The sequence below is a fragment of the Equus caballus genome, chromosome 15, assembly GCF_041296265.1.
Source record: "Equus caballus isolate H_3958 breed thoroughbred chromosome 15, TB-T2T, whole genome shotgun sequence".
NCBI lineage: Eukaryota > Metazoa > Chordata > Mammalia > Perissodactyla > Equidae > Equus > Equus caballus.
In genome coordinates, this window is record NC_091698.1 from 61084606 (window position 1) to 61112554 (window position 27949).

General features: G+C 38.0%; 1 protein-coding gene across 5 annotated transcripts in view; it reads right to left on the reverse strand.

Annotated features, from left to right (window-relative positions):
- EML6 (EMAP like 6) overlaps window positions 1-27949 on the reverse strand; it is a 279682-nt gene that overhangs the window by 161563 nt on the left and 90170 nt on the right. For all 5 annotated transcript variants that reach the window (XR_011426055.1, XR_011426056.1, XM_023619097.2 and 2 more), the window contains exons 2-6: window positions 24881-25040; window positions 21337-21435; window positions 18598-18666; window positions 11644-11829; window positions 9402-9537 (exon numbers count right to left, since the gene is read on the reverse strand). Coding sequence is in view for 3 of the 5 variants with exons in the window: in XM_023619097.2 (XP_023474865.1) it covers window positions 9402-9537; window positions 11644-11829; window positions 18598-18666; window positions 21337-21435; window positions 24881-25040 (650 nt within the window). In the remaining 2 variants the exon portion in view is untranslated. The remainder of the gene's footprint in view (window positions 1-9401; window positions 9538-11643; window positions 11830-18597; window positions 18667-21336; window positions 21436-24880; window positions 25041-27949) is intronic.

The following is a 27949-nucleotide window of genomic DNA, read 5'->3' on the forward strand; positions in this document are numbered from 1 at the left end:
ATCTGACACTTAGGAGATGCTAAACGTTTACTGAATGGATAAATAAATGAATAATGCATCTTATACTGTGTGAATAATTACCATATTCCTTTAGACATAATCATTTACAACCATTAACTCAAAGTATTTTATCACCATAGATGTAATTCAATTCAGTTGCCTTGCTTTAAGAATTATTTTCTGGCTTTTCTTGCCACCACTATAAGTCATGTAAGCTTCATTATTTTACCTAGATTATAAGTTTGTTTTAAAAATGATCAGACTCAAAATGCACTGTTATTAAGCTTGGTATGAGATTTGAGTGACAACCCTAATCCCACAATTAGCTTGATGGCAATGACCTTGAGCCTCATTCTACTCATCCAAAAGGTGAGAGTTCTACAAACTGACATCTAATGTCTCTCCCAGGATGAAAATTCCAGAATTTGATATTCACTGAAAAATGTGTTAGAGGTCCAACATCCCATATATCTGAAATTTTGGGGGGTCAGATGCATTTTGGAATTTAGAAAATTTTGGATTTTGAACTTATGTAATACATTCAATAGAGTCTGGGGCAGCAACTTGAAAACAAATATTTCTGCAGTGAAGTGTATGAATATTCATACATATAAAAACAATAAACAGCCTCATATAAGTTCAGGTCAGGTTCTGTTGCCAAATTAGTTATAAAAAATATTTTGGAAAAAAAGTTGAAGATACCTTACCTTACACCATATGAAAAAATTAACTCAAAATGGATTAAAGACCTAAACATAAGAGCTAAAACTATAAAACACTTAGAAGAAAATGTAGGGGGAAAGCTTCATGAAATTGTATTTGGCAGTGATTTCTTGGACATGACGCCAAAAGCACAGATAACAAAAGAAAAAATAGATATACTGGACTACATCAAAATTAAAAACTTTTGTGCACCACAGGACATAATCAACAGAGTGAGAAGGCAACCTATGGAATGAAAGAAAATACTTGCAAACCGCATATCTGATAAGGGGTTAATATCCAGAATATATAAAGAACTCTTACAACTCAACAACAACCAAAAAACCAACCTGATTTAAAAATGGGCAGATATGTGAGTAGAAATTTATCCAAAGATGATGTACAAATGGCCAACAAGCTTATGAAAAATGCTCAACCTCACTAATCATTAGGGAAATGCAAATCCAAACCACAGTGAGCTACCACTTCATACCTGTCACAATGGCTATTATCAAAAAAACAGAAAGTGTCGGTGAGGATGTGAAGAAATTGGAACCCTTGTGCACTGCTAGTAAGAATGTAAAATTGTGCAGCTATTCTGGAAAACAGAATGGCAGTTCCTCAAAAAGACTAAAAATAAAAATACCATATGATCCAATAATTCCACTTCTGGATATATATCCAAAGGAATTGAAAGCAGGGTCTCAAAGAGATATTTGTACAACCATGTTAATTGCAGCATTATTCCTAATAGCCAAAAAGAGGAAGCAACCCAAGTATCCACCAACAGATTAATGGATAAATAAAATGTGGTATATACAATGGAATATTATTCAACCTCAAAAACAGAAGAAATTCTGACATGTTATAACATGGATGAATCTTGAACACATTACGTTAAGAGAAATAAGCCAGTCACAAAAGAGCAAATAGTATGTAATCTCACTTATATGAGGTACCTGGAATAGGCAAATTCATAGAGACATCAAGTAGAATGGGTCTGCCAGGGGTCAGCAGGAGAGGGGAACGGGGAGGTACTGTTTGATGGGTATGAAGCTCCAGTTTGGAAGATGAGAAATGTTCTGGAGATGGATGGTTGTGATGGTTGCACAACCATGTGAATGTACTTAATTAATGCCACTGATATGTCCACTTAAAAATGGTTAAAATGGTATATATATATATATTTTTTAATGTTATGATAGATTACAACCTTGTGAGATTTCAGTTGTACATTTTTGTTAGTTATGTTGTGGGTACACCACTTCCCCCTTTGTGCCCTCCCCCCACCCCCCCTTTTCCCTGGTAACCACCGATCAGATCTCCTTATCAATATACTAACTTCCACTTATGAGTGGAGTCATATAGAGTTCGTCTGTCTCTGACTGGCTTATTTCGCTTAACATAATACCCTCGAGGTCCATCCACGTTGCTGTGAATGGGCCAATTTTGTCTTTTTTTATGGCTGAGTAGTATTCCATTGTGTATATATACCATATCTTCTTTATCCAATCATCAGTTTCTGGGCATGTAGGTTGGTTCCACGTCTTGGCTATTGTAAATAACGCTGCGATGAACATAGGGGTGCAACGGACTCTTGGGATTTCTGATTTCAGGTTCTTAGGATAGATACCCAGTAATGGGATGGCTGGGTCATAGGGTATTTCTATTTTTAACTTTTTGAGAAATCTCCATACTGTTTTCCATAGTGGCTGTACCAGTTTGCATTCCCACCAACAGTGTATGAGGGTTCCTTTTTCTCCACAACCTCTCCAACATTTGTCGCTCTTGGTTTTGGATGTTTTTGCCAATCTAACAGGTGTAAGGTGATATCTTAGTGTAGTTTTGATTTGCATTTCCCTGATGATTAGCGATGATGAACATCTTTTCATGTGTCTATTGGCCATATTCATATCTTCTTTTGAGAAATGTCTGTTCATGTCCTCTGCCCATTTTTTGATCGGGTTGTTTGTTTTTTTGTTGTTAAGCAGTGTGAGTTCTTTGTATATTATGGAGATTAACCCTTTGTCGGATAAGTGGCTTGTAAATATTTTTTCCCAATTAGTGAGCTGTTTTTTTGTTTCAATCCTATTTTCCCTTGCCTTGAAGAAGCTCTTTAGTCTGATGAAGTCCCATTTGTTTATTCTTTCTATTGTTTCCCTCAACTGAGGAGTTATAGTGTCCGAAAAGATTCTTTTGAAACTGATGTCAAAGAGTGTACTGCCTATATTCTCTTCCAGAAGACTTATTGTTTCAGGCCTAATCTTTAGGTCTTTGATCCATTTTGAGTTTATTTTGGTGTGTGGTGAAAAAGAATGGTCAATTTTCAATCTTTTGCATGTGGCTGTCCAGTTTTCCCAGCACCATTTGTTGAAGAGACTTTCTTTTCTCCATTGTAGGCCCTCTGCTCCTTTGTCGAAGATTAGCTGTCCATAGATGTGTGGTTTTATCTCTGGGCTTTCAATTCTGTTCCATTGATCTGTGGACCTGTTTTTGTACCAGTACCATGCTGTTTTGATCACTGTAGCTTTGTAGTATGTTTTGAAATCGGGGATTGTGATTCCACCAGCTTTGTTTTTCTTGCTCAGGATTGCTTTAGCAATTCGCGGTCTTTTGTTGCCCCATATGAATTTTAGGATTCTTTGTTCAATTTCTGTGAAGAATGTTCTTGGGATTTTGATTGGGATAGCATTGAATCTGTAGATTGCTTTAGGTAGTATGGACATTTTAACTATGTTTATTCTTCCACTCCATGTGCATGGAATGTCTTTCCATCTCTTTATGTCGTCATCAATTTCTTTCAAGAAAGTCTTGTAGTTTTCATTGTATAGATCCTTCACTTCCTTGGTTAAGTTTATCCCAAGGTATTTTATTCTTTTCGTTGCGATTGTGAATGGGATTGAGTTCTTGAGTTCTTTTTCTGTTAGTTCATTGTTAGTGTATAGAAATGCTACTGATTTATGTATGTTAATTTTATACCCTGCTACTTTGCTGTAGTTGTTGATTATTTCTAATAGTTTTTCTATGGATTCTTTGGGGTTTTCTATATATAAGATCATGTCGTCTGCAAACAGTGAGAGTTTTACTTCTTCATTACCTATTTGGATTCCTTTTATTTCTTTTTCCTGCCGAATTGCTCTGGCCAACACCTCCAGTACTATGTTGAATAGGAGTGGTGAAAGTGGGCACCCTTGTCTTGTTCCTGTCCTCAGAGGGATGGCTTTCAGTTTTTGTCCATTGAGTATGATGTTGGCTGTGGGTCTGTCATATATGGCCTTTATTATGTTGAGGTACTTTCCTTCTATACCCATTTTATTGAGGGTTTTTATCATAAATGGGTGTTGGATCTTGTCGAATGCTTTCTCTGCATCTATGGAGATGATCATGTGGTTTTCGTTTTTCATTTTGTTGATGTAGTGTATCACGTTGATTGACTTGCGGATGTTGAACCATCCCTGTGTCCCTGGTATAAATCCCACTTGATCATGGTGTATAATCTTTTTGATGTATTGCTGTATTCGGTTTGCCAAAATTTTGTTGAGGATTTTTGCATCTATGTTCATCAGTGATATCAGCCTGTAGTTCTCCTTCTTTGTGTTGTCCTTGTCAGGTTTGGGGATCAGAGTGATGTTGGCTTCATAGAATGTGTTAGGGAGTACTCCATCTTTCTCAATTTTCTGGAACAGTTTGAGAAGAATAGGTATTAAGTCTTCTTTGAATGTTTGGTAGAATTCTCCAGAGAAGCCGTCTGGTCCTGGACTCTTATTTTTGGGGAGGTTTTTGATTACCGTTTCTATTTCCTTACTTGTGATTGGCCTATTCAGATTCTCCATTTCTTCCTGATTCAGTTTGGGGAGATTGTAGGAGTCTAGGAATTTGTCCATAAAATGGTATATTTTATTACGTAAAATCTACCACAATAAAAAAAAGTTGGTTGCTCTCATAAAAGAAATGCTTTTGCATTCTGAGTGTTTTGGCTTTCAGAATTGTAGACAAGGGATCCTAGATGAATTAGGTTATTGGTTTATGTCATCATCTGTTGTTAGAAAAAACTTGTTTGCAGACTCAACAGTCAGCAAAAATCTAGCAACTCACAAAAGTTGTGCAAGTTACTGGTGTAAATAAAACACTATTATTCCCTTGATCGAGGAATGGTCCTCCTGGCTTATGAAGGCCATTTTCTTTGACTAAGACTTGGGGAGAGGCCAGGGAGCCCTGAGAATCACCTCTGGCCCTACAGATTCCAGCTGATGTGAGCGTGACCCATCCCCAAGCTGGTTCACCCTCAATCTAAAGTAGGGTTAGTTGTTTTCACTGGAAGTCAAATGTCTTGATTAGCTCAAGCTCACCTATAAAGACGCAAGAGAACAGATTAACACTGTCTATAATAAAGCTATGATACCGGTTTTTTTCCTGAGCTTAGTAGTCATCTTAGTTCATCTAAAAACTGTTGACTTTCTCGATGTTTAGCTATTAATAGTTACTAGAAGATGCAAATCTTATGAATATTTACATAAATCAACTTGGAAATGGCCAGATTCATTTTGTAGATGTTCTGGAAGTCTACAGGAGGGGCAATAGAAGTCTTTATAGGTAGCATACTAAGTAAGTGTGATCTTTATAAATAGACTTGGATTCCCAAATGCTAGTAAGTAGCAGTTTCTGAATTTTAACTAATATATTTATATTTAAGGAACACAGAATATCAGTACTACGTCATAGGAATTGGGACATGGCCATGATTAATTCTCTTGTTAAATTTGTTTAGAAAACTGTTTGGCTGTTTGAGTAAAATGAGAAATCACTATATTCCAATGGAAATGAATTCAAGAGTCATTGTTACACAAGCAGTGAAAATATGGAAGAAGGTTTATTTATATCGAGAAAGTCTTATAGTAATGAAACCATCCACACATGTAGCTTCATGTCCAAATTGAGAGCAAGGAAGTTCAAACATTGCTTTGCTTGAATCTGTTCTTTGCAAATGGACTTTGTTTCTATTTTTGAGGCAAAGAGCCTGAAAGTGGAGGAGAAAGCCAAGACTTCTTTCAGGGGTGGGAGGGGTGGGATGAAGTACACCCAAACTTCTGTTCACTCTGCCTTCTTCCTCCTCTTTTATCCTTTTCCACCCTCTTTCCTTCCCTCCTCTTTACCCCACACTCTCTGCAGATGCTCAGAGGACCAAGATACGGTATTGGCTGGTCGAAGGGGAAGCTGGACCAGAAAACTGTTTACATTTAAATTACTTTTAATCTTCTCTTCAAATCCTACTTGTTTCAATCCCTATACTTTTGCTGAGTCTCCTTTCTCACTCTGACCTCAGCTCCTACCTTCATGTGCCCTAGAGGACTCCCCAGTCACAGGGTGGCCCCAGCCGCTGGCCTCAGACAACACCACAGAGAAGGTCTATTCTGAGACTCTCTCCCTGTAGTGAGCTATGCAAAGCGGCTTCTGAACTCACCAGCCTCCTTCCCTGCTTCAGTGTGATGATGGCACCGAGGCCTGGCTGAGGGCAAAAGAGCATCTCTGAGGGAGAGTCAGGATCATGATAGGTTTCCCCTGCACGGTCCTGTCCACACAGGCTCAAGAACTATCTGAGCTGGGGCCAGATTTTGGATTGTTACCAACACTTCAACCAAGAGCCTTTCATTCTTTTGACTCTAGACATTTATCCTGTTTTTCCACTGAGGGCTGGAATAAATGCCAGCATTCTGCAGAAGTTTGGTAGTACATAACGGACTTCTGCTACAGTGTTGTCAAAAGTGTGATAGGCAAAGGCACCACTAAAGGGGGGGATGCTACCTGGACAAAATTTTTAATTTAATAGTTCGAACTTACCTTAATGAGTAAAGAAATACATAAATAAACAGTTTATTAAAGCCATGACTTCACAGATAGTGCTTATGATGAGAAGTAAAAAGAGAAAGATGTATTAACGTCAATTTAAAGTAAAATATTAAGTAAATAAGAGTATTGGTAGTGATCAGCAAATGCAAAAATTAAGAAGGTGGCAAGAACACGGCTGCCATGTCAAGAACGGCACCTCTTCTCATGGCTCCCTAGGGCCCAAACTGCAGTGGGGTGTACACGATCCTTTAAAAGCACAGTCCATTACTGCCCCCGAAACATAGGCTGTTGTCCCACTTGTCATCCATCTAAAAATGCATGCCAATCCCTCCCCTGATAGACTGGAAGCCCAGGTCTTCTAAGCCACATCTACGAGGCACAGGCAGGCCTGTCTACTGTGCACCACCTGTTTCTGCTTTGATCTTGACAAGGGAGTGTGTGTGGGAATCTGTTGAGAGTGATACAAAATGAACGGTGTCCCTATCTTCCTTTGACTCTGGGAACAGGAGCTGGCCATGGGGTTAGCCGTGTGCAATCAATACAAACCTCTGGTTATACGGATGCTTATTCTCAACCGGCTGCTGAACTCTCCTTTGAGAGCCCAAAGTCAGACTCGATATCAGGTGGGAAAAGTATAACAGGGTAAATACAGCTTCTGCCTTGATCCCCACACTTTAAGATTTATACCTTAATTATGTTATACAATTTTTGGATGAGCTGGATAAAGTGACTGCCAAAAAGGAATCATCATTTCTGATTGATGCTCCCCAACATCTAGCCAGTTTATGGTCAATAATCTCATCTAGTACATTAAGTCACCAGTTATTTATGTTTTGCTCCCAGTTTACCTTGAAGGAAGAAGTTTCACGGTTCAAGGTCAAACACTTTTGGCTGCTTTACTAACATTTTTTACATTGCTATCCTGGGTGCTTGCTTGCTTATATCCGCTTTAAGTATTTTTCTGGATATAATTACATTGGCCCACACTCTACGGCAGAGAACTTAAGGGCCCTGATTGTCTCCTGTTTGATGCACTGAAGTGGACACTAAATTCTACAACTCCCTATGTCTACCCTTTTGCCTGGCATTCAGAAATGGATCTGCACCAGGATTCTGAGCTTCCATAAAAAAATAACAATCCAGGGGCCAGCCGGTGGCATAGCTGTTAAGTTCATGCACTCTGCTTCGGCAGCCCAGGGTTCACCATTTCAGATCCTGGGCACAGACCTACATGCTGCTCATCAAGCCACACTGAGGCAGTGGCCCACACAGAACTAGAATGATCTACAACAAGAATACATAACAATGTGCTGGGGCTCTGGGGAGAAAAAAAAAAAAAGAAGATTGGCAACAGATGTTGGCTCAGAGCCAATCTTCCTCACCAGTAAATAAATAAATAAATAACAATCCAATCTCCAGATTAGCTGACTGTAAATGCATTTTTTTGTATTTAACAGATATTTAAAGAAGCTGGACTCTGGGTACATATAGGAAGTACAATATCCAGCTCACTTCCCTGTTGCTCAATTTTTAAGAAAAGTTTGGTTGAAAACAACATTATTTAAGGAAGATAGCCTGAAGAATAGGTAGTCTGTGCATTCTTCTCTCCATCCTCTGAAATCTATCCCAGGCCAGCAGAGCGCTCCAAGTACAGCCACGTGATTTGGTCTATGGAAGAATCTCTCTGACCACACTGCCATTAGCCTGCATCAAGGGGCTTCATGAAAAACAACCTGGTGAGTAATAGCTCACTTCAGGCCTTTTGAATACTTTGGGTTTCATTCACAGAGTCCTCCCTAGGAAGATTCTCAGGAAATTTCTCATTTCTGCACTGGGAATAACTCCCCTTCGGGTGAGCGATGGGTAAGTTTTTATCTTGTGGATGCCACAACTCATGGTGCTGAGCACCCCTCCTTCAGCGCTGGCCACGGGAGCCAAGAGCCGGGTCCGGAGCCCACCTGCCACAAATGAACAGAGCTCCCCACATGTGCTCAGTGTACTAACATCACTTGTGACTTCGTCTTATCTTTCCTATTTACACTTTCCACCTTAATCTCTCTCAGCCCTAAATTCTTTATCTGTAAAATGAGATAATAAGCCGATCATGAGAATTTTAAAAGATGTACACACACTGCTTCATATTCTCTGCTACGCAGACTCAATATGTTGTAATAATCGCTAACATATATTAAGTGCTGACTACGCGCCATGATTAATTCTAAGCACTTTGCAAGTGTATATAATCTTAATACAGCTCTATGAGGTTAGTGCTAGCATTATCTCCATTTTATAGATGAGGAAACCGAGGCCCAGAGACGTTAAGAAATTTGACCAAGATATCAAATCTATCACGGATAAACCTTGGATTTGAACCCAGGCCCTCAACTCTGAGCCCATGCTTTCAACTCCCACTACTATGGTAGCTATTATTTTAAAGCTATTTTTAATACAGAATTTCTTTGTCTTGCTTTTCATATCAATTTCTTATTTATTTGTTTGTTTATGTTCGGAGGCGGGGTGCAATCACATTTAGGCTCACCAACTTGTCCAGAACCTCCTAGTTTTATAACTGAAAGTCCCATCTCACAGGGCACCGCTCAGTAGTTTTACCATTATGTTGTTCATCTTTGCAGCAGGGCCACTGCTAGTACGTACAGACATCTTTGTGCAAATCAGGAAAAAGGGCTATCTATTTTTAACAGATTTTTGATCTGGTACTCAATATATTTATGTAAACTGCCTTAAATCCGTTGTTGAATAAGATGGGGTATGGAAAAACAAATATAAATACAGAACTTTACATCGTATTTTACACTCTCAGAGTTATGGGTAAATATTAATACATATATTACCTTTATATCCTTGTTCTGTCTCCCTGAGATCAATTTTGGTTATTGGTTTGAAATCAGTGTCCCATAATCGTATACACCCATCTCGTCCGCCAGTGGCAAAGCCTTCTTCGCAAGCATACATGCTAAAGATTCCAGCCTGTTGGTGAAGGCAGGTAATACTCAATGCTGCAACCATTCTAAATAGGCATTATAGTTGGCTCTTGATGATTAAAAAACAAAATAAAAATAAGAACAAATCCCTTGTTCTATTGAAATCCTGACAATAGACCAAGCAGTCATTTATAACATCCTTCATTTTAGCTAGATTAAAAATTAATCATTATAATCACCAAAGCAAACTAGTTCAAGTGCTCCTTTGCCATTTCTAAACTGATAGCAGGTTGTAAAAGAAAAAATCACTCAGGAATTCCTTGATTAAAGCAGATATGAAAATCATAAATTCCTTTATGTGATCCTTATAAAGAAAAATAAGACAATGGAAGTGTTTTACAAAAATTGCTGCCCAAAATAATCAAGTAAAAGATATGTGGGCTAGGAACATAAACACTTTTACAGGTACAAAGGTGCCTGAATTGCATCTCAATGAGTCCAAGGGAGCACCACCTGAACCTCATTGAAAGCATAAATTAGATTTGTGTTAGCTTGTTAAGTAAGCATCATTTGAAGATGATTTTTCACATCTGAAAATAGTTTCATAACTTAAAGATGCTTTTCCACAGGAAAATATCTTGTTTGATCTGTTCAAATATGCTACAAGAGTATAATGTTGACATAAGATCCAATGTAAAGAGAAATTAGGTTACTAAGGCAGCTGCTTTTATGAGTGAGGACAAATATTGATTGCTTAATTGTTTTAGATTTTATTTTTTTCCTTTTCCTCCCCAAAGCCCCCCAGTACATAGTTGTATATTCTTCGTTGTGGGTCCTTCTAGTTGTGGCATGTGGGACGCTGCCTCAGCGTGGTTTGATGAGCAGTGGCATGTCCGTGCCCAGGATTCGAACCAACAAAACACTGGGCCGCCCACAGCAGAGCGCAAGAACTTAACCACTGGGCCACGGAGCCAGCCTCTGACTGCTTAATTGTTTTAAGAGCTGATCATAATTAGCAAAGCCAAGAAAATTGGTCTTCAATATTTAAGACAATGAGAGATCTAAAGTTTTATAGCTCTTTTGCTAAGAGTTGCTTAAACTTTTCTTCACACTAAAAGTAATGGGGGGGCCGGGCCGGTGGCACAGCAGTTAAGTCCGAATGTTCCGCCTCGGTGGCCCTGGGTTCGTCAGTTCAGATCCCGGGCGCGGACATGGCACCACTCAGAAGGCCATGCTGTGGTAGGCGTCCCCCGTATAAAGTAGAGGAAGATGGGCACAGATGTTAGCTCAGGGCCAGTCTTCCTCAGCAAAAAGAGGAAGATTGGCAGCAGATGTTAGCTCAGGGCTAATCTTCCTCAAAAAAAAAAAAAAAAAGAGTAATAGGGGACCAACTTGGAGGGTATAAACTAAAGGTCTATCAAGCTTCCAAAAATGTTACCAAATTTCCATTTACTATAATAGGCTTTAGCTTTCACATTACCTCCCCATTCTTCTGGGCATTTCCATTGTATCATCCACAGATATGGCAATATAACTATTTTCATATATGTCAAAGAGAGCAGAGTGGTCAGAAGTAAAGTTTGCCCATATTCTTACAGAGCAGACCATCAAAAGAGAGAAGTTTATCAATGTAAACTGTAAACTGGTAACGTGGACGTGGAGGTGATGCTCACTCACTTGGAGTGAGGAAATTCTACCCTTACTAACCAATGTAAAATAATAATTGTCTACACCCTCGCTGTTCAACCTGTGGGCCACAGACCAGAAGCAGTGACATCATCCCAGACCCACTGAGTCAGAATCCATGTTGTAACAGGATACCCAGGAGATTTGTAGGCACATTGAAGTTTGAGAAGTGCTGGACTACAAGATGAAACTGATGACGAAATAGTTCTGGTCTTCTGTCAAGCGACTGTTGAGGAATAGCAACACTAATCAGCCAATCAACGATTGAGGTGAAGGCTAATTAAATTACTGTGCTTTCGAAATATTTATTTCCTTTAAGTGAACAAAAAGTAATTTTGGAAATTTTTTAATGTTTAGGAAGTGTTCAGCAGAGTCTGCTGATCCTAAAGCAATGGGAAAAAATAGAGATTTGTGACCTTAACTTATGTAATAAATCATCCCCAAATTCCCATATGGGAATACTTACACTATGTGCTCCTTGAATGGTGCGAACTAAATTGAGCCCTTTCCAGACGTAGATGTCGCCATTTAAAGCACCAGAGTAGGTGATATCTTCTTTGGCACATGCAAGGCAAAGGATGGTCTGAAGATCCCCTGTTTTGCCAAATATCCCTCTTTTTGCAGTCAGGGCATTTCCACATAGAGTCCAAAACTAGAAAGTAAGTGATAAAATAAACAGATCTAAAATAGAGTATTCTGATGCATCACATTATTGGTATTTATTCTTTTATATTTCAATACAGTTTACCTAATATGCTATAGCTGAACTAGGCACACACATAATTTGTTTTACTGTAACCAACAGAGAACTGCAAAATATTTGAGCCAACTAGTAGCAGCATAAGAAAAACCTGTAATGACATTTTTAAAACTTCCAAAGTTCCAAAATTCCAAAACTTTGCTAATTGTTTAATGGTGATTTAAATAAAATGTCAACGTTCTCAGAGTTGGAATAAAGTGCATGAATGACATTTTTGTTTGATTTTTTTGGTCTAATTATAGAACCAGTATAGGTTCATTGTAGAAAAGTTTGGAAATAAAGACAAATGTAAAGAGGAAACTGAAATTATTCACAACCTCCTGTTAACATGTTGATATATCTTCCAGGCATTTTTTGGTGTGTGTATATACATATATTTGGAAATAATTTCTTTCTAACTAAAAATATTATAAATCTTCCCTGTAGAAATGTTACTCAGAAATATGTGTCTAAATATGAGTTACATTTCCATGTAGCCAAATAATTGACTAGGCTTGTCAGTTTTAGTTGCATAATTTATCATGAGGAGACCATGCGCATGAAGCTTAAGCTACTTTATAGAAGGCAGCAGGGAGATTTCCACAGTTATATAGAGGTTAAACATTTTGCTTTGACATAATTCTTTTAAATGTATGAACTGGTATAACTTTACCACCATGTATGTATCCCCTCACGGTTTATAAGGACTCTTTACATTTGTTAAGTTATTTGATCTTCAAAATACCTTGAGAACTAGCAAAGGCAGATATTATTACTCCCATTTGGAAATGTGGGAAAGAGTTAGGCATACGCGACTTGCAGAAGGTAAGGGTTCAATGGAGGTCATGCATGAGAGAATACTGAAATCTTGATCGTTGCCTTGAGAACTTTAAATCTAATGAAGAAGACACATATAAGACAAGAGAGAATTTCAAGGCAGCATATTCAGACTACATACAAGCAGCAAGGGAATTCAAAGATAGAGAAGCACGTTGAATTAATCGGAATGAAAGAGAGTAGGATTTGGATTAGCGGTGAGGAAGAAATTGTGTCGGGGTTCAGGAGAACAGGATTGGGCAAACCCAGGGGACAGGAAATGTGCGAGGAAAATTCAGTGACAACTCTAATATTTTGTGTCTGCAGGAGAGGAAAAATGGTGGTCTTCTCAGAGGAGTTGGGTCTTCAAGAAGCAGTTCTGGGACGGCTGCAGCACTGAGGAGGGCCGGCACTCAGGCATCTGTGGAGAAGGTGGCCCTTAAGGACAATGAGACAATCTGGGATTCTTCTTTCATTGAGGAGGAAAGTGTCAACTCTGGTGATTCATTTCTTTGGGTATTATTATTTTTACGAAAAGGTGCTAACGTATACATGGAAAGAATAAAAAGATCTGAGAAAAAGATAGGCATAAGTTTGGGAAAATATTTCAGTACTAACTTTGAACCTGCACAAACTACTAGCTGTAAACAACTACTGGCTGCCAAGAACTTGCTGTTTGTGGTGACGTTAAGGCAGACATTTTCCCTTCTCACTGTCTCCCCATGCATGAAGATTAAAAAGAATTATTTATTTTGTAATTATTATCCCTAAAGGAGACTAATTATTTTGTAATGATTATCCCTTTAACTTGGGACGTACACCTCTGACACTTGAGTTACTGAAATATTTCTAGATGGACAACCACAAAAAAAATAGAGACCATTATCCTTAGACACAAAGGTTTTCTGATAAATCACCCAGTCAGATGGTGTAATGCCAACATAAAACATTCCAAATAAATTTTTCTCTAAAAAGGCATAAGTAGATGTAATGCCAGGATAGGCATGAGATTTTCAGCAGAAAATGGCAAATCTCTGAAAGATTCTCTCTTCTTAAGAAGCACTTCCTGTTTGGAAAACAGTGACAGTTTAGGGTAGCAACACACCATTAAATCCACATGACATGAAGAGACGTTGCTTATCTTCTCCAATCTTCATTCACAGCTTGTAATGCAAATTCTGTTAGAACTGGCAGCTACCTTGGAGCTCATCTGGCCCTAGGTAATCCCCAGGGTCCCTTCTGTTTGTGACGAGAGACTGGAGAAGGATCAATATCCACAAACCTGGTAGACTCATTTGCCGTAAAACCAACCAAGCAGACAATGCTCAACTGCTACTGTTTTTCAAGCATTCATTTCAGATCATTGTAATTTGCCTGTTTGGCAAACACTGGGGATTTGCAAAACTAGAAACGATTTAACTTTAGCTACAAAAATTTCACATCAAAATATTTCCTTGGAGTGCAAAGATTTTACAGTCAACTTGTGACTAGAATTATTCATTTGATGTTAGACAGGTTTTGGGAAAAAAGGTGGGGATCCTGGAACTGGATGTAGAAAATACAGGAGAGTGAAAATAATTTGTTGAATCCTGCTGAAATTTGTTGTGGATTTCTTTCTAAACAAAATTAATAAAGAATGGCTGGATGGGCATTTGCAGATTCTTGCATTTGAGGTAAAAATGCTTGTTTTTGTTTAGAAAAAATACCTAAGTCTTTTAAAACACAATTAATAAATTTAACAGGATAAGCAGCTTTTAGGATTTTCAAATGAAGTTCCAGGGTTTTATCTGTCTCTGCTTTTACAATTAACTGATTAAAAGTTAGAGTTACCCAAGGATGAAAAGAAATAGGGAAGAAGCCAGAGAATTCTATCAATTAAGCAACTAATCTATTATTTTTAATAATCTGTTTTGGGGGGAGAAAGTTAAGCCAAAATAGATCATTAAAAAATAATTCCTAAGTGGAAAGAGCTCTACACAGGGAGCCAGAGACGGAGTTTAAATCGTATCTGTGAGCCTCAGGAATGGGAAAAGAACCTGAATGTTACTGTGCCCCTGCTGGTCCCACACACTGTTTAATGTAACTTAACAAATTCAGAAGGTAGTGGTCCTTCTTTGGGGGATGAGAGGGAGAAATTCAGCCTCAGGGAGATCAAATAGTTTTCCCAGAGTCAAGCAGAGGAAGATAAAACCAGGATTCAAAATCAAATAACTTCCTACATCTTGGCTTCGTCACTGTAGAACATGCAGGTTAGATGATGGCTCTCCAGTCGGGGTCCCAGACTTCAGAGAGCCGCCACAGCCTAATGGAAATCAGGCTTATCATGAGCTCACCTGCTTCTTTGCTGTGGCTGAAAGAACAACTCAACCTTTGCCACACGATAAACTGGTTAGAAACTCATGGTGGCGGATATACATCTGCGATTAATAAAAATTGTTAAGGGAATCAATATTTAATGGCTACAGTGTATTTTGTGGCCCAAATCTTTCAAAATGTTGGTTCCCTTGGAAACAAAGTTAAGAAAAGAGGTTCTTTGGTGGTGAAAATGTTAATAACGATAATCTTTGAACATGTTAGTGGCCGTTCTGCTCCCCAGTCCCATGATTCCATGGGTGACCAATGCCGCCCTCTTACCTTCCGAATGAAGTGCGGTCCCTCCCGTGGGTTCTCTGCCTTCCAAGACGTCCCCACCAAACTCACCTACTCACCAAGGCTCAGCTCAAAAACAATCCCCTTCCTGAAACACTTAACGTTCATTAAACCAGTCGGGATCTCTCCTTTATCCCTAGAGAATTTCCGTTTTGTTTCTTACATAATTTTCTGTTTTAATCTTTTAATCGTTAAACTTCAAGCAAATTGAAAATAGGGTCAGTTTTTATTCCTTCACATGGGACAAACTCAACAATGTTTATCAAATTTAGTAAGTTTTCTGGTCTTTCCGGTGGGCTGCAAAAGACATACAGAAGGATCCTCCAACTGCTGCTGAAGCAAAATGTGTCTGTATTTCAGCAAATACAGGTATTCTCAGGTGAAAATCAGGTCTTTGCACAGGGATTACAAAATTTTAGGAAGCCAGAAGGTGTTGGTAGGATATCTTGGACCTTTGAATAGTGTAATCTATAGATTTATCTTTTTGTCTCGTTTTTTTCTTATTTTAGAAGTAAAATATGTTATCGGAAAATAATTTAAAAATGGAGGAAAATATAAAAGGGAAAATTTTTAAACCATCCATCAATCATTACCAAGAGATAACTATTTAACATTTTGGGATATACTTCCAATTTATTTCCTACACAAAAATATAGTCTATTTTTTAGGTAGAAAAATAAAAGCCACAAATTTGCCCCACTCAGAAGTAGACTGTAAACAGATCTTGAATATTTCCCAGTAACATTAACCATCTAGCACCTGACTTACAATGATTGCGCAGTATTTCTTCATAGAGCCATACTATACGTTTTTAACCACCTGGGGCAGTTAGGTGGTTTCAGGTTTTCTTTTGTTTGGTTTTATTAGCTACCGATGTTATTCAGCAATAAATCAGAGTTTGGTTCACACTTCTAACAACTTCCTTGGGATAAATTCCACGATGTGAAATTACTGACTCAAAGGGTATGAACATTTCTAAGGTTAGTGATAGATATTGCCAAATTTCTGGACTGAAAGATCATACTCATTTACCCCTCTGCTAGCAAGGCTTGAGAGTGTTCATTCACCAAATCTTTCCCAACACTGGATATATCTTAACCATAATTTTGATACATTAAAAACATTGTTACTTTAAAACTTTTATTCCTTAATTATTAATGAGATTTAGTATTTCATATGTCTATTAGCCAACGTTTCTATTTTTGTTGGTTGTCTTTGTTCGTTGTCTTTGTTCTTTATCTGTTCTACAGATTTGCTACATAGGTATTTACATTTCAAGAACAAGCCAACATTCTATCTAACTGCCATGCTTGTTGCTTATGCTTTGCTCATTTGTCGTTGGCCTCTTGTTTCTTTTTTTTTTTCCCTTTCTGCTTTTTCTCCCCAAATCCCCCCAGTACATAGTTGTATATTTTAGCTGTGGGTCCTTCTGGTTATGGCATGTGGGACGCAGCCTCAGTGTGGCCCGACGAATGGTGCCATGTCCGCACCCAGGATCCAAACCAGCGAAACCCTGGGCCGCCGAAGCAGAGCGGGCGAACTCAACCACTGGGCCACAGGGCCGGCCTTGGTCTCTTGTTTCTTGGGGGTAGGGTGTAAGTAGACAGAACACTTTAATATTTATATAGTTGAGTCTATAATATTATCCTTTATAGTTTCTTACTTTGCTTTTACATTTAGAAAGGCCTTTCTCCAACTTGAGAGCAGTTAAACATTTACTTATATATTCCTCTAGTTATTTTAGTTTTTTGTTAACATCCAGCTCTTTAATTCATAAAGAATTTATTTTAGTGTATGGTATGAAGTAATAATTTTTAACTTTTCCCCCCAAATAAATAGATAACAAATTGTCCTACTGCCCACTTGTTGGAAATACAATTATTATATTCTTAATTGTCATCCACATTAAGGTCTATTTCTCAGCTTTGTTTTGTTGTTGTTTATTCATACATATCCTGTTCTTATACCATTTTAATTATTGTAATTTCTTAATATGCTTTAGTAAATAGTAGTGCAAATTCCTCTTCATTATTCTTTTTTATTCCAAAGTTCTCGGTTATTCTCGTTCTTTTGTTCTTCCAGATTAACTTAGAATAACTTAAAGGGAAATGTTATCAGGTAACAACAAAATTTAGAGATTGTAATTGAACTCATACTAAATATAAATTAACTTGGAAAGAAATGATGCATTTATAATTTTTAGACTTCATGTCCAGAATCAAGGTTGTCTCTCCATTTGTTCAAGTCTTCTTTTATCTTCCTCTGTAAAGTTTTGTAATATTCTTTAAATAAGTCTTGCATATTTCTTGTTAAATTTGTTTCTGAGCATTTTACCATCTGTCCCTTTCTAACCATTAAGAAGGAACAATGGGAAAGATCAGGAAAAACTAGACTAAAAGAAGAATAAAAGAACTCGGAACCAGGAGGAGTTTTTGGAAGAATATAGATCTCTCTCTGTTCGTACAGAAATACAGCATTTTTGTACCCACAGAGATCCACACATGCTCTATCCAAGCAAGTAATCCTTATACTCTTATTGGTAGACTCTAATTTATATTATCTATAAACCTATACAGAAGATCCTGGGCCATATCCCAGGGTCCAGGAGAAACTGTTGCTATGACGGAGCAAATGATGTTGATGGTGTTAATTTTGCTACCTGTGTAACAAAATAGAAAGAAGCAAATAGGCAGAGGTAGGTCCTGGGCCACTAACAGTCTTTCAGGCTGTGCAGTCTGGAGGCAGACAGAGGCATTTAGAAACCAATGGCCCAGGTAGGTTTGTACCATGTATCCCTCTATTACCTAGGCCCAACACAACATGGCATCTTTCTTCTGAGAGAAGAAATCATGCAATATGTGTAAACATTCATCATAATGTGAAAACTTAATTCACAAATTAAAATCAGAACTGTTTTAAAATATGCAATCCCAGAAGTATTATGAGTCTTCTGTTTAGTATTTAATTAACATAAAGTTCCCTTTTCAGCTACCTGTTGAGCACTTCACTTCACTGTCTCTACATTGCATTTCTGAAAGAGAGCCCCATCAGCTGATGTTAGCTTGCTTCAAGATCAGAGAAGCAAGTAAGAAGGCTCTAAATTTAAGGAAAAATATGTAAAATCAAGCAGTTTCTCAAAACCAAATTATATATATATAAAACACCTAAAATTATTTTCATCCAAGGTACCAAAAATTTATAAAAACACTACTTTACCTTTATATGTTTTACTCCACAGCTAACCACTCTGTTTGGCTGATATGGATCCCAGGAAATATCAAAAATCTGTTTAAAAAAATTAAAAGTTGACATGTTGGTCATTTACGTGTTTTGGCCTTCTTTCAGATATCAGTCCAATTGCCAAGACTCTATCTTAACACTTAGAACACAATGCTACCTACACAGACTGGAAAATGCAGGATTGGTTCTGGGGATGATTTTATCACCTCATGTCTACTTCCCTTAGGCCTGAAAAGAGAGATAATAACCGCAATCATTGAGAACAAACGGATGTCATATTTTTAACTTTGTCCATCTGGGGTAAATAAATTGTGATGATTTAGGATAATTTTTTTATCAAATTTTCTATAGCTCTCCACAATGCTAATAAAATACTTTTGTGATAGCTTTACAATAAAATGAAAAGAATTATAAAATGCTTCATTTTAAGTAGGAAAATGTTTAATAGTCAATTACAATTCAATGTTGCCCACAGTTTTTAGTAATCACAGAAGTTGATATTCCTAAACTAAGGTAGAGGCATTTATCTGGCACTAACTTAGCCCCCCCAAAATAGTCCTTTAGGCCATCATTTTAATCTCACCCAAAATACCATTATATTTTCAGTTCTCCAATGAACTGAAAACATCCGCTAACACAACTTTTCCTTAAGAAAAGCTACCAGACAGTTTGCATGTATATTTCCACTTGGGGACCAGGGAAGAGAAGACTCTCTGTCAACACTGAGGGTCAAATTACCTGTGGCAATTGTTTAAAGTGCATATTCCCCCAGCCCACCTGAGAGATTCTGATTTAGTGGGTCTGAAAACGGGTCCAGGCACATGCCTTTGTAAACAGGTCCCAGGAGATTCTGATGCAAGTGGTCCATGGACCACACTCTGTGCATCTCTAATAGACAGAAGGACCAGATGTCAGGGCTAGAGTCTAGAAAGAGAAAGAGCTTAGGCTGCTAATTTCTCATCACATAGGAAGGAGCAATATGGACTAATCATCAGAGAGAGAAGGAGGACCAATAATCTTCTGTTAGGTAGGAAGGAGGAATTATGGACCTCAGCACGAGCACTGAAGAAGGAGCATGTGGTCTAAGTACCCATTCTAGCTATGCGAGCTCAGCTAAGTCTTAGTATCTCTAACCTTAACCTCATCTTCTCTAAAAGGAATGATACCACCTCAGTTGTTACCATGTCAATTAGGATAATGTATGTAGGATCATTTCGCAGGCTATGAAGCACTCATACAAATGAGTGCTAGGGATTAAGTATTTAGCCACGAAAATATCTTAAAGATAATCATTTGCCCATAAGCAGCCAATAATAATTCATCCTGGCATCAGTTATAAAGAGAAAAACTATGTGTGATACAAATTATGGGCTCTAGGAGAACAGTGTTCTAAAAGAACAGTATTTCATTAAAACATTCTAGGCTTTTTAAATCACAGAGTTCTCACTAGAGAAGCATTGCACTTTTTACAATCTACTTCTAACAGGAAAGGGTACAATATACTAACAAAGCAGTAAGAAATTCACCTATCGATCCAGTCCAATTCAACTTACTTTATAAGACATAATGGGATCACAGCATAAGCAGAAACAGTAATATCCAAAATGTAAGCACTGCATATATTTTTAACCTGTTCATTCAATATTAACTTAATACCAGTTAAATACTAATAAGTTAATATAGAAACCTGGGGGGTAGAACTTGAGCATCATTATGATGTAAAATCTGCCTAGAGGATTCTCGTGTGTAGCCAGGGGTGGGAGCCATTGGGACAGAGCGGTGCCAGGCCTCTTCCAACACAATAGTTCCATTGCTGGTCACTCCCAGACTTTCTGAGGATTTAATTCTCAAGTACAATGAGTCCAAATGTGCAGCAACAACTATGGGGTCCCCTTAAACCACAATTCTCCCTACTTGAATGTACCATTCACATAAAATTTTTTTAGAGTTCACATTAAGCAAGAGACAGTGAACGTAATATTTAATTAGAGCCTCATTCTACATGGACACTTACATTGTGCAGAAATACAAAACAACTAGGAATCAATGTAAGACAGTCATGTAAATTCATTTTTCTTAATTAGAAAATCAAGACAATAAAGTAGGCAAATTTTTTTAATTATGCAAGACGCTGGAGAAATAGATTTCTAACCAGTTAATGCATATGTCATCTTCATTTCCTATCTTGCCAGCTCTGACTACATGGAATTATCATATCGGATCACACTGACTTCAGTATGTATGATAAGCAAGCCACAGTTTACATTCGATGTTTCAAATATAACAAAGAATCACAAAATTGTCACTACATTCATTTGAAATTCAAATGCATACACTTGTAAACATTTTGTGAATATTATTTTCTAACAACGATTTCCATCGCCTAATGAATACATCTAAATTTTACATATAATTTCAAATTCAATTCTATTTTGGCTTTATGAAGAAGCTAAATGATAGTATCAAAAATTTGCTTCACCTATGAAAAGCACTAACAATTTAAATAAAGCATCTGACCACCAGAAGAGCTCATGCCAACATAGCTATTAATCAGAAATTAATTTTTAAAAACAGTAAGTTTTTAAAGTTCAATGTGTAGGAAAAATTTACAAGTGGCAAATTTACTTTTAAAAATATTACAACTATGAGAAGCTATATCACAATTGCCCCCCAGTTATGAAATCTGCATGGCTTGATCCAACAAGTTCTTCTTACCCGATCAGAGTGGCCGGTGGCTGAGGCCAGAAGTTTTCCCTTCCTCCAGTCCCAAATGCAGACTGTGTTTTTGGCATCCAATCCCACAGAGGCTAAACGCTAAGAATAAGAACCATATTTAGTAGCTGAAAATGATGGGAAGATTTCCTATTATCCACGCCTTCTTTCAACAAATGGTTATTGATTACCTACTATGGGCCAAGCATTGAACTTCTCATGAAAAAAATGATTTCTCAAAATCCATCTTAAAGCAAAAACTAAAGATATCACAGTAGATGACTTCCATTAACACATCCTGAAATTTCAAAAACCTGAAAACTACAACTCATTTGTCCTTCTTAAGCATAGGAAACATGCAAAGTCTGATGAAGTCTCTGGTTAATCAGTGGAAATCACAGGAACAGAACTTGAAGGCAGTATTCAGATTTTTACATTTAAGATCTTAGTGCGAGATTTAAGAGAGTCTAGGATTCTATAGTCTAAAAGTATGACCAAACTTCTAAAATTAAAGGGTTTAACAAATGCATAGAGAAGAAATCTCAGAAGTAAACCTTATTTTCATTCTTCTTAATTTTCATAATTTCATAAACATTGAAAGTGATTAAGAAGGATACATAATTTTAATAAAAGTAATCTGGTACTTCATCTCTCAGTCTAAATTCTTTGGGTTCAGATCAGAACTTGTCCTCAAAGGGAAAAGAAAATTCAACACATACAAGTATACACAAAATCAAAAGTGTCCAGTGTTAGGAACACCAAAATCAGATTCCAGCAGCACACCACCTCTAAGAAAACAGCACTGTGTAACAGATAGAGGTCTGGACTGGGAGCAAGTAGATTTGGCTCTTTTTTTGACTTTGAGAGTAGCCAGCCCCTGGAAAACTAATTAATCTCCTTAAATTTCAGTTTTCTCATCTGTAAAATGAGTATAAAATATTTGTCTGTCTACCTAGTAGGACTGTTGTGTGGATCAGTGAAATAATGTAAGTCAAAGGGTTTTAAAAACATAGTACTACCCAAGCTTAAGAGTATCTGAGCTTATGCATTTCACCGAGTACATCTGAGTGTGTGTGTGTGTGTGTGTGTGTATATGTGTGTGCATATGTATGACATATGACAGAATGATAGACAGCCATGTGTGGCTAAATGTATACATATTTTGTTATGCAGGGATTACTCAGGTGTCTTCACTAAAGATGGCTTCCATTAGGAATATTTAGTACAAAAATTATATAGCTGGAGGTTTTAAAATGTGCCCTTAAGAAAAGGGGGTCTTTGTTGTGATTTTTAATTTAGGGTTCCAGCAATGATTATAACACACGGTTGTATTTTGGTCCATATACAGAAATTTGAAGTAGGTGAATTCCATTCAGCTTTTTTAAAAAAAAATAGAAAAAGCAGTTAACATACACATGGACACTAAAGTAAAACCCACATTTCTTGATTGAGAAAAAAACAAAAGAAATCTATTTTGTTCCTTTGTAGTGAGAGGCCCCACAGCTACCTGAAAACATTTCTATTGCCTTTTGTTGCTTGTGAAGTGAAGGGCCATTTGTTATTTTCTAAATATCACTCGATTCCAGTGAACACTGTCCAGGGAATAAGGCTGACCTGAAGCAACAGGCATCAACAAGCCATGAAATTCACCATGGCAAACAAATAGGAGGTTATTTTTCTCAATTGACAGTTAAGTGCCATGCAGTCCATACCTTCACCCTTCAAAATGGAACCTAAGAGAGAATAGCTAGGATTCTAACACAAAATAATTGGACAAAGACCTAAAAATTAAAGCTGGATTTCCCTCTGCCACATAACATTTTTCTTGCGATGCTTCAGAACAAATTTTGAAAAAGAATGTTTGCTAGAAAAACAAAATCAAATTAGAGAATGTGCATATAAGTACACATCTAAGCATAATGTACACTTGTACTTGCTTCTTCACTCTGACACACTCATTCAATTTAGTCAGGAACTCAATAACTACAAGTCTGCACAAATGTCACTATCCAGCTATTTCTCTTTAGATGTGAATATACAATGGAATATATGCATTATCCTGACTAAATTGGATGAGATTACAGAATAGCAAAATCAAAAATGTATATATCAGGAGTCTACATACGTAGTGAATCTAGTTATAGAAAGAAAAATGAACAGTTAATGATCACTACTCTCTCAAAATAACAGAAAACACCAAGTAAATGTTAATTGCTTAAAAAGTGACTTAAACCAGATCAAGTCTTAAAATCCACTGAACTTCCGGTGAACTCTCAGTTTGGTCAAACTTTTATGAACAATTTCACAGGTCTTTCCATGCCACGAACTTACAGAATTAACTCTGAGATTCACAAAAAATTGTATTGAAGGAATTAACTGGCAGAAATACGGAGGGTGAAAGAGACAGAGGAAGGTAGCCTAGGAACATGGAGAAGGCTGTGGGGAAAAGGCACAGCCTTAGCAAGGAGGTGAATGCAGTGGAAGCCAGGAATGATCCTCCTAGTTTCTACTCCCTGTTCTATAACATATTTTTTATGAGATATAATTGATATCTATAACACATTAACAAGTCTTTTCTGCCGACTGTTGCTGGAAGTCAAAAGAAAGAGAGGAACATTGTTGGGGGAACTGGGAAGACGTCATGAAGCCCTTTGAAGTGTCTTGGAAGAATGAGTCACTTTAAGGAGCAAATAGGTTAAGTCAGGCACTTGAGGTAGAGAGGACAGCATGAGAACGGGTCCACAGGTGCCAAAGTGCAGGTGTCATAGAGTAATCTTGTTGACTTGTCCAATTTGACTGCAAGGGGATAGTGAAGGCTAGAAAAGTTGGTTAGCCTAGAATGCCCAGCTACGTAGCAAGGACTTCATTCGTGGGTACTTCCAGCTTTTGTTGTTTTTAAACAATGCACAGACACCTTTTTCAGTTGGTGAAATGTATTAGCAAAAAATTGTGTGGAGACCAGTTAAGAGGTTACATAAACTGTCATGCATGGTGGCAGAAGAATGGGAAGGAGAAGATGAATGTTAGAGTTGCTATGAAGAAACTAATAAGTACACACGAATCAGTCACGGCTTGAACTGGGGAGAGTGGGTAGGGAGAAGGAGTTAGAAGTGACCTCAAGGTAAAGAGTCCAAGAGAATCTTCTCAGTGAATTATTAGGAGGTGATGTTATCTTCTGAAAGCAAGGGGAACCAAGGAGATGCTCAGGGTTTGAGGTCTGTGAAAAAGGTTTGGTCCAATCCTTATTCCAAATAGGAAGCTAACAATGGAAGACAAAGGGGAATTGCTGAGTCATGATGGACCCTATCATGACTTCCTTTCTGGAAACTTTTTAACCAGATCGTGAGACTTGGGGAACCAAAACTGAGGCCTATCCAGGGCTGAGTGTCAGTGCCCAAGCTTGGAAAAGGATCAAACAGTTGAGGATTCTAGGAGGCTGCCAAGAGGAGACAGCAAGCGTTGATAGACTTTGAGCCTGTAGGCTCTATAATTCTAGGTGACTTGTGAGAAGTTATTAAAGAAAAGAGAAACAGAAAAAGATACACACCTGTCCATCTGAGTCGAAAGCCAGGCAGGCAACTCCATGTGTATGGACATCTTTAAGAATAGACACAGTCTGGACATTATAGGAATCCCATATACATATATATGGCTCCTTCCCAACTTGGCCAGTTGCAACAAGAGTTTTATCTGGGTGTAAGGCAAGGCTGAAAAACAAAAAGACCTCTTTTCACATCCTCCAACTGAAAAAAGTTAAGAAAAACATTGATCATCTTTTAGCCACATTTATTTCTCACTTAATCATCTAAGAAGATAATGTCAAGAGATCTCTGAGTCTAAACTGTCCCCCAAGTAATTAATTACCCAATTGGTCTAAATAAAACTGTTCAACTTTGGCAAAGACAGGCTTAGCACAGGTTTAACAATAATTTCATCTGATCTTAGGCACTTGGTTACTTTGAAACCAGACACTACTATGATCATAATTCTATGATTAAAATATCTTATATATGGTCCTATAATTGCTTCATGTCATGATATTTACTTGCTGATTTTGAAAATATTACTCAGTTTTCAAGTTAGCTTTTGACTTTAATTTGGAAGAAAAAATGCTGTAGCTAGGAGGAAGTGCGCTTCTCAGAATTAAGTAAGTCTGCTTGCAGAAGCTCTGGATACCATTAGGATTTCAAAGCATGGAGGGGGTCCCAGAGTCAAGTGCTGTTTCTGTGTCTGTTGCCATAGATTGTGTATGTTAAACGAAAATTTCTATTTTACAAAAATTGCTGTGACACAAAGAGAACTACAAATTACTATGCTTGTGGTTCATGTAGCATTTTTCCTCTGTAGTCCAATCAAAATAAAACTTTGTCAAATACCAACTAGAATTTCAAGGAGTCTGTAGCAGTCAAGAGGAAGAAATGTTATTCTTCCTAGATGAGAAATTACTCAAATGTTTTAAATTCATTGTGTAAACAAGTTATGCCTTTATAAAAATAGGTGTTGGGAATTTTAAAAAACAAAAAATAGCACATTACCTATATGAAAAACTAGCAGATGACTCTGTTTCCATGATAACAAAAGGAGGGGTTTTTTCTTTCCAATTTCAGCATCTATTTACAGTTAACAGAAGTAGAATTTTTTTTCCTTTTCAAAGTTCAGCATGATTTAATAAGAGCATATGCTCTATTGGCTGCCCCTTACTACCCCTGGGCCTTTGGACATATTACCTGATCTCTTTTGCCTCAGGTTCCTCATCTATAAAATTGAGATACTATATAAAAACAGATAACATAAAGAATATAGACCATTTAGCACAGTACCAGACACAGAGTAAGCACTCAATACGTTTCATTATCATCATCATTTGTGTAACTGGCATCAGATAGATACAACCAATATATCTGTCTCTTTGCATTGTGACAACCATAATGTCTCTGTGGATAAAGTGGGCCTTTCAAAAACAAACTATTGTCAGCTTTTCCCCTGGCTCCATGTGGGGTCCCCAAATTCTGCAGCCACAAAGCTCCGTAGGCTGTCACAGTGGCCCTCATTCCACTGTTCTCCCAACAAACCTAGAGTCATCTTTTGCATAGGATCCCTGAGTACCGGCCCTCTCAGGCCCCTGTACCCTGGTGCAGGAGAGCAGCCTGTCTTCCCAGGAGTTCCCAACGACCCCCACCACAGTCCTCAGTTCCGGTGCTGCCTCCAAAGCTGGAGGTCCGCTCCACTTGCATTCTCACATCGTCAAGGCCAAGTGCTTCATCAGGTTTTTGTTTTTCTTTTTAGATGAAGAGGGTGTAGTTGGAGTCCACAGGGAGTGCTCTGTGGCTTCAGCTGTGTAGTGGGGAGTGAGTGCGGGTCCAGATGGAGAGGCTGGGAGAGGATGGGTTGGGAGGCACTGAGCATCAGGGGTGGTGCGGAGGATGGCCGAATCAGGCCCCAGGTGCTGCTGCTGCCGCAACCACTGTCCCAAGAGGAAACTTGATGTCACAGGATCTCGGGAGTACTACCTGGGCGAGCAGAGGAGTCCTGGGATGAGAAACAACTGGGTGCCCCAGATCTGAGTCGGCCATCTAACAAGTGCTTGCTGGAATATATATCCTCAGAAATCTTTATAAGGAGTAATATTAAAAGATAACACCTTTTGCACAATAGGTGAATGCTAGAGGCTTTAAAACTTTTTAAGGTTATAGAACTCTTTAGTATTCAGATTGGTGAGTGATGACCAATAAGATATTAAAGGACCCTCTCAATCTCGATTTTGCTGGAATATCTCCGGTATTTGATGGTATCTAGATGTCCTAGAAAATTGCAAGTAGACTATGGAGTGCCATATTTGTCTCATTAAACTAAGCGGATGGAAGCAGTCTGTGAAAACCCTATGACAAACTGGTATATTTTAGCTCATTGTGAAATGTCAGGTACAGCATTATAGATACATAAACAGAAAATACATTGCCCCTCTTTCAAGAAGCCCACCTTAAGAGGAAGGACAGACATGTAAACAAATAATAACAAAATGTCTCTCTCTATATATATACACACAATGACATAGACAGATGGAGGATGGAGAGACTGGCTACCCAGGATTTTAGGGATGATATGAGTTCATATGAAAGACAAGGTGCAAAAGGCATCCATGTAAAAAGACAATGTCCACAGTTAAAGTCTTGCAGGGAACAGCAGGAAATGAGATGGGTCAGGCCGGCCAGGGCAGCCTTTTAAGCATGCCAGGAAGTTAGGGCCCCCTGACAATTATTAGCAGGATACAACATGAATAGTTTCATATTTTAGGAAGGTAACCCTAGCAGCAGAGAAGCACAGTGGGAAGGGCAGATGGGTGAGGGGTGTTAGGAGAGGAGGCAGGAAGGCAGTTAGGGACTAAGTGAGAGAGAGTGAGGTAAGACAAGGACACAAGGGACGCAGAGGCTGAGTCAAGTGATATTTAAGAGAAAGAGAGAGAGAGAGAAAGGTTTGGGATGTTTGAGGCTAGGGAAAAGCTTGAGCCTGTCAAAGCTGACAGATGTTTTTTGCTTGGACAACTGGGTTTATAACTCACAGAGCCTGACAGCATGAGAGTTTGTAGCCTATGAGTCTGATCCTGGGAAAAAAATGG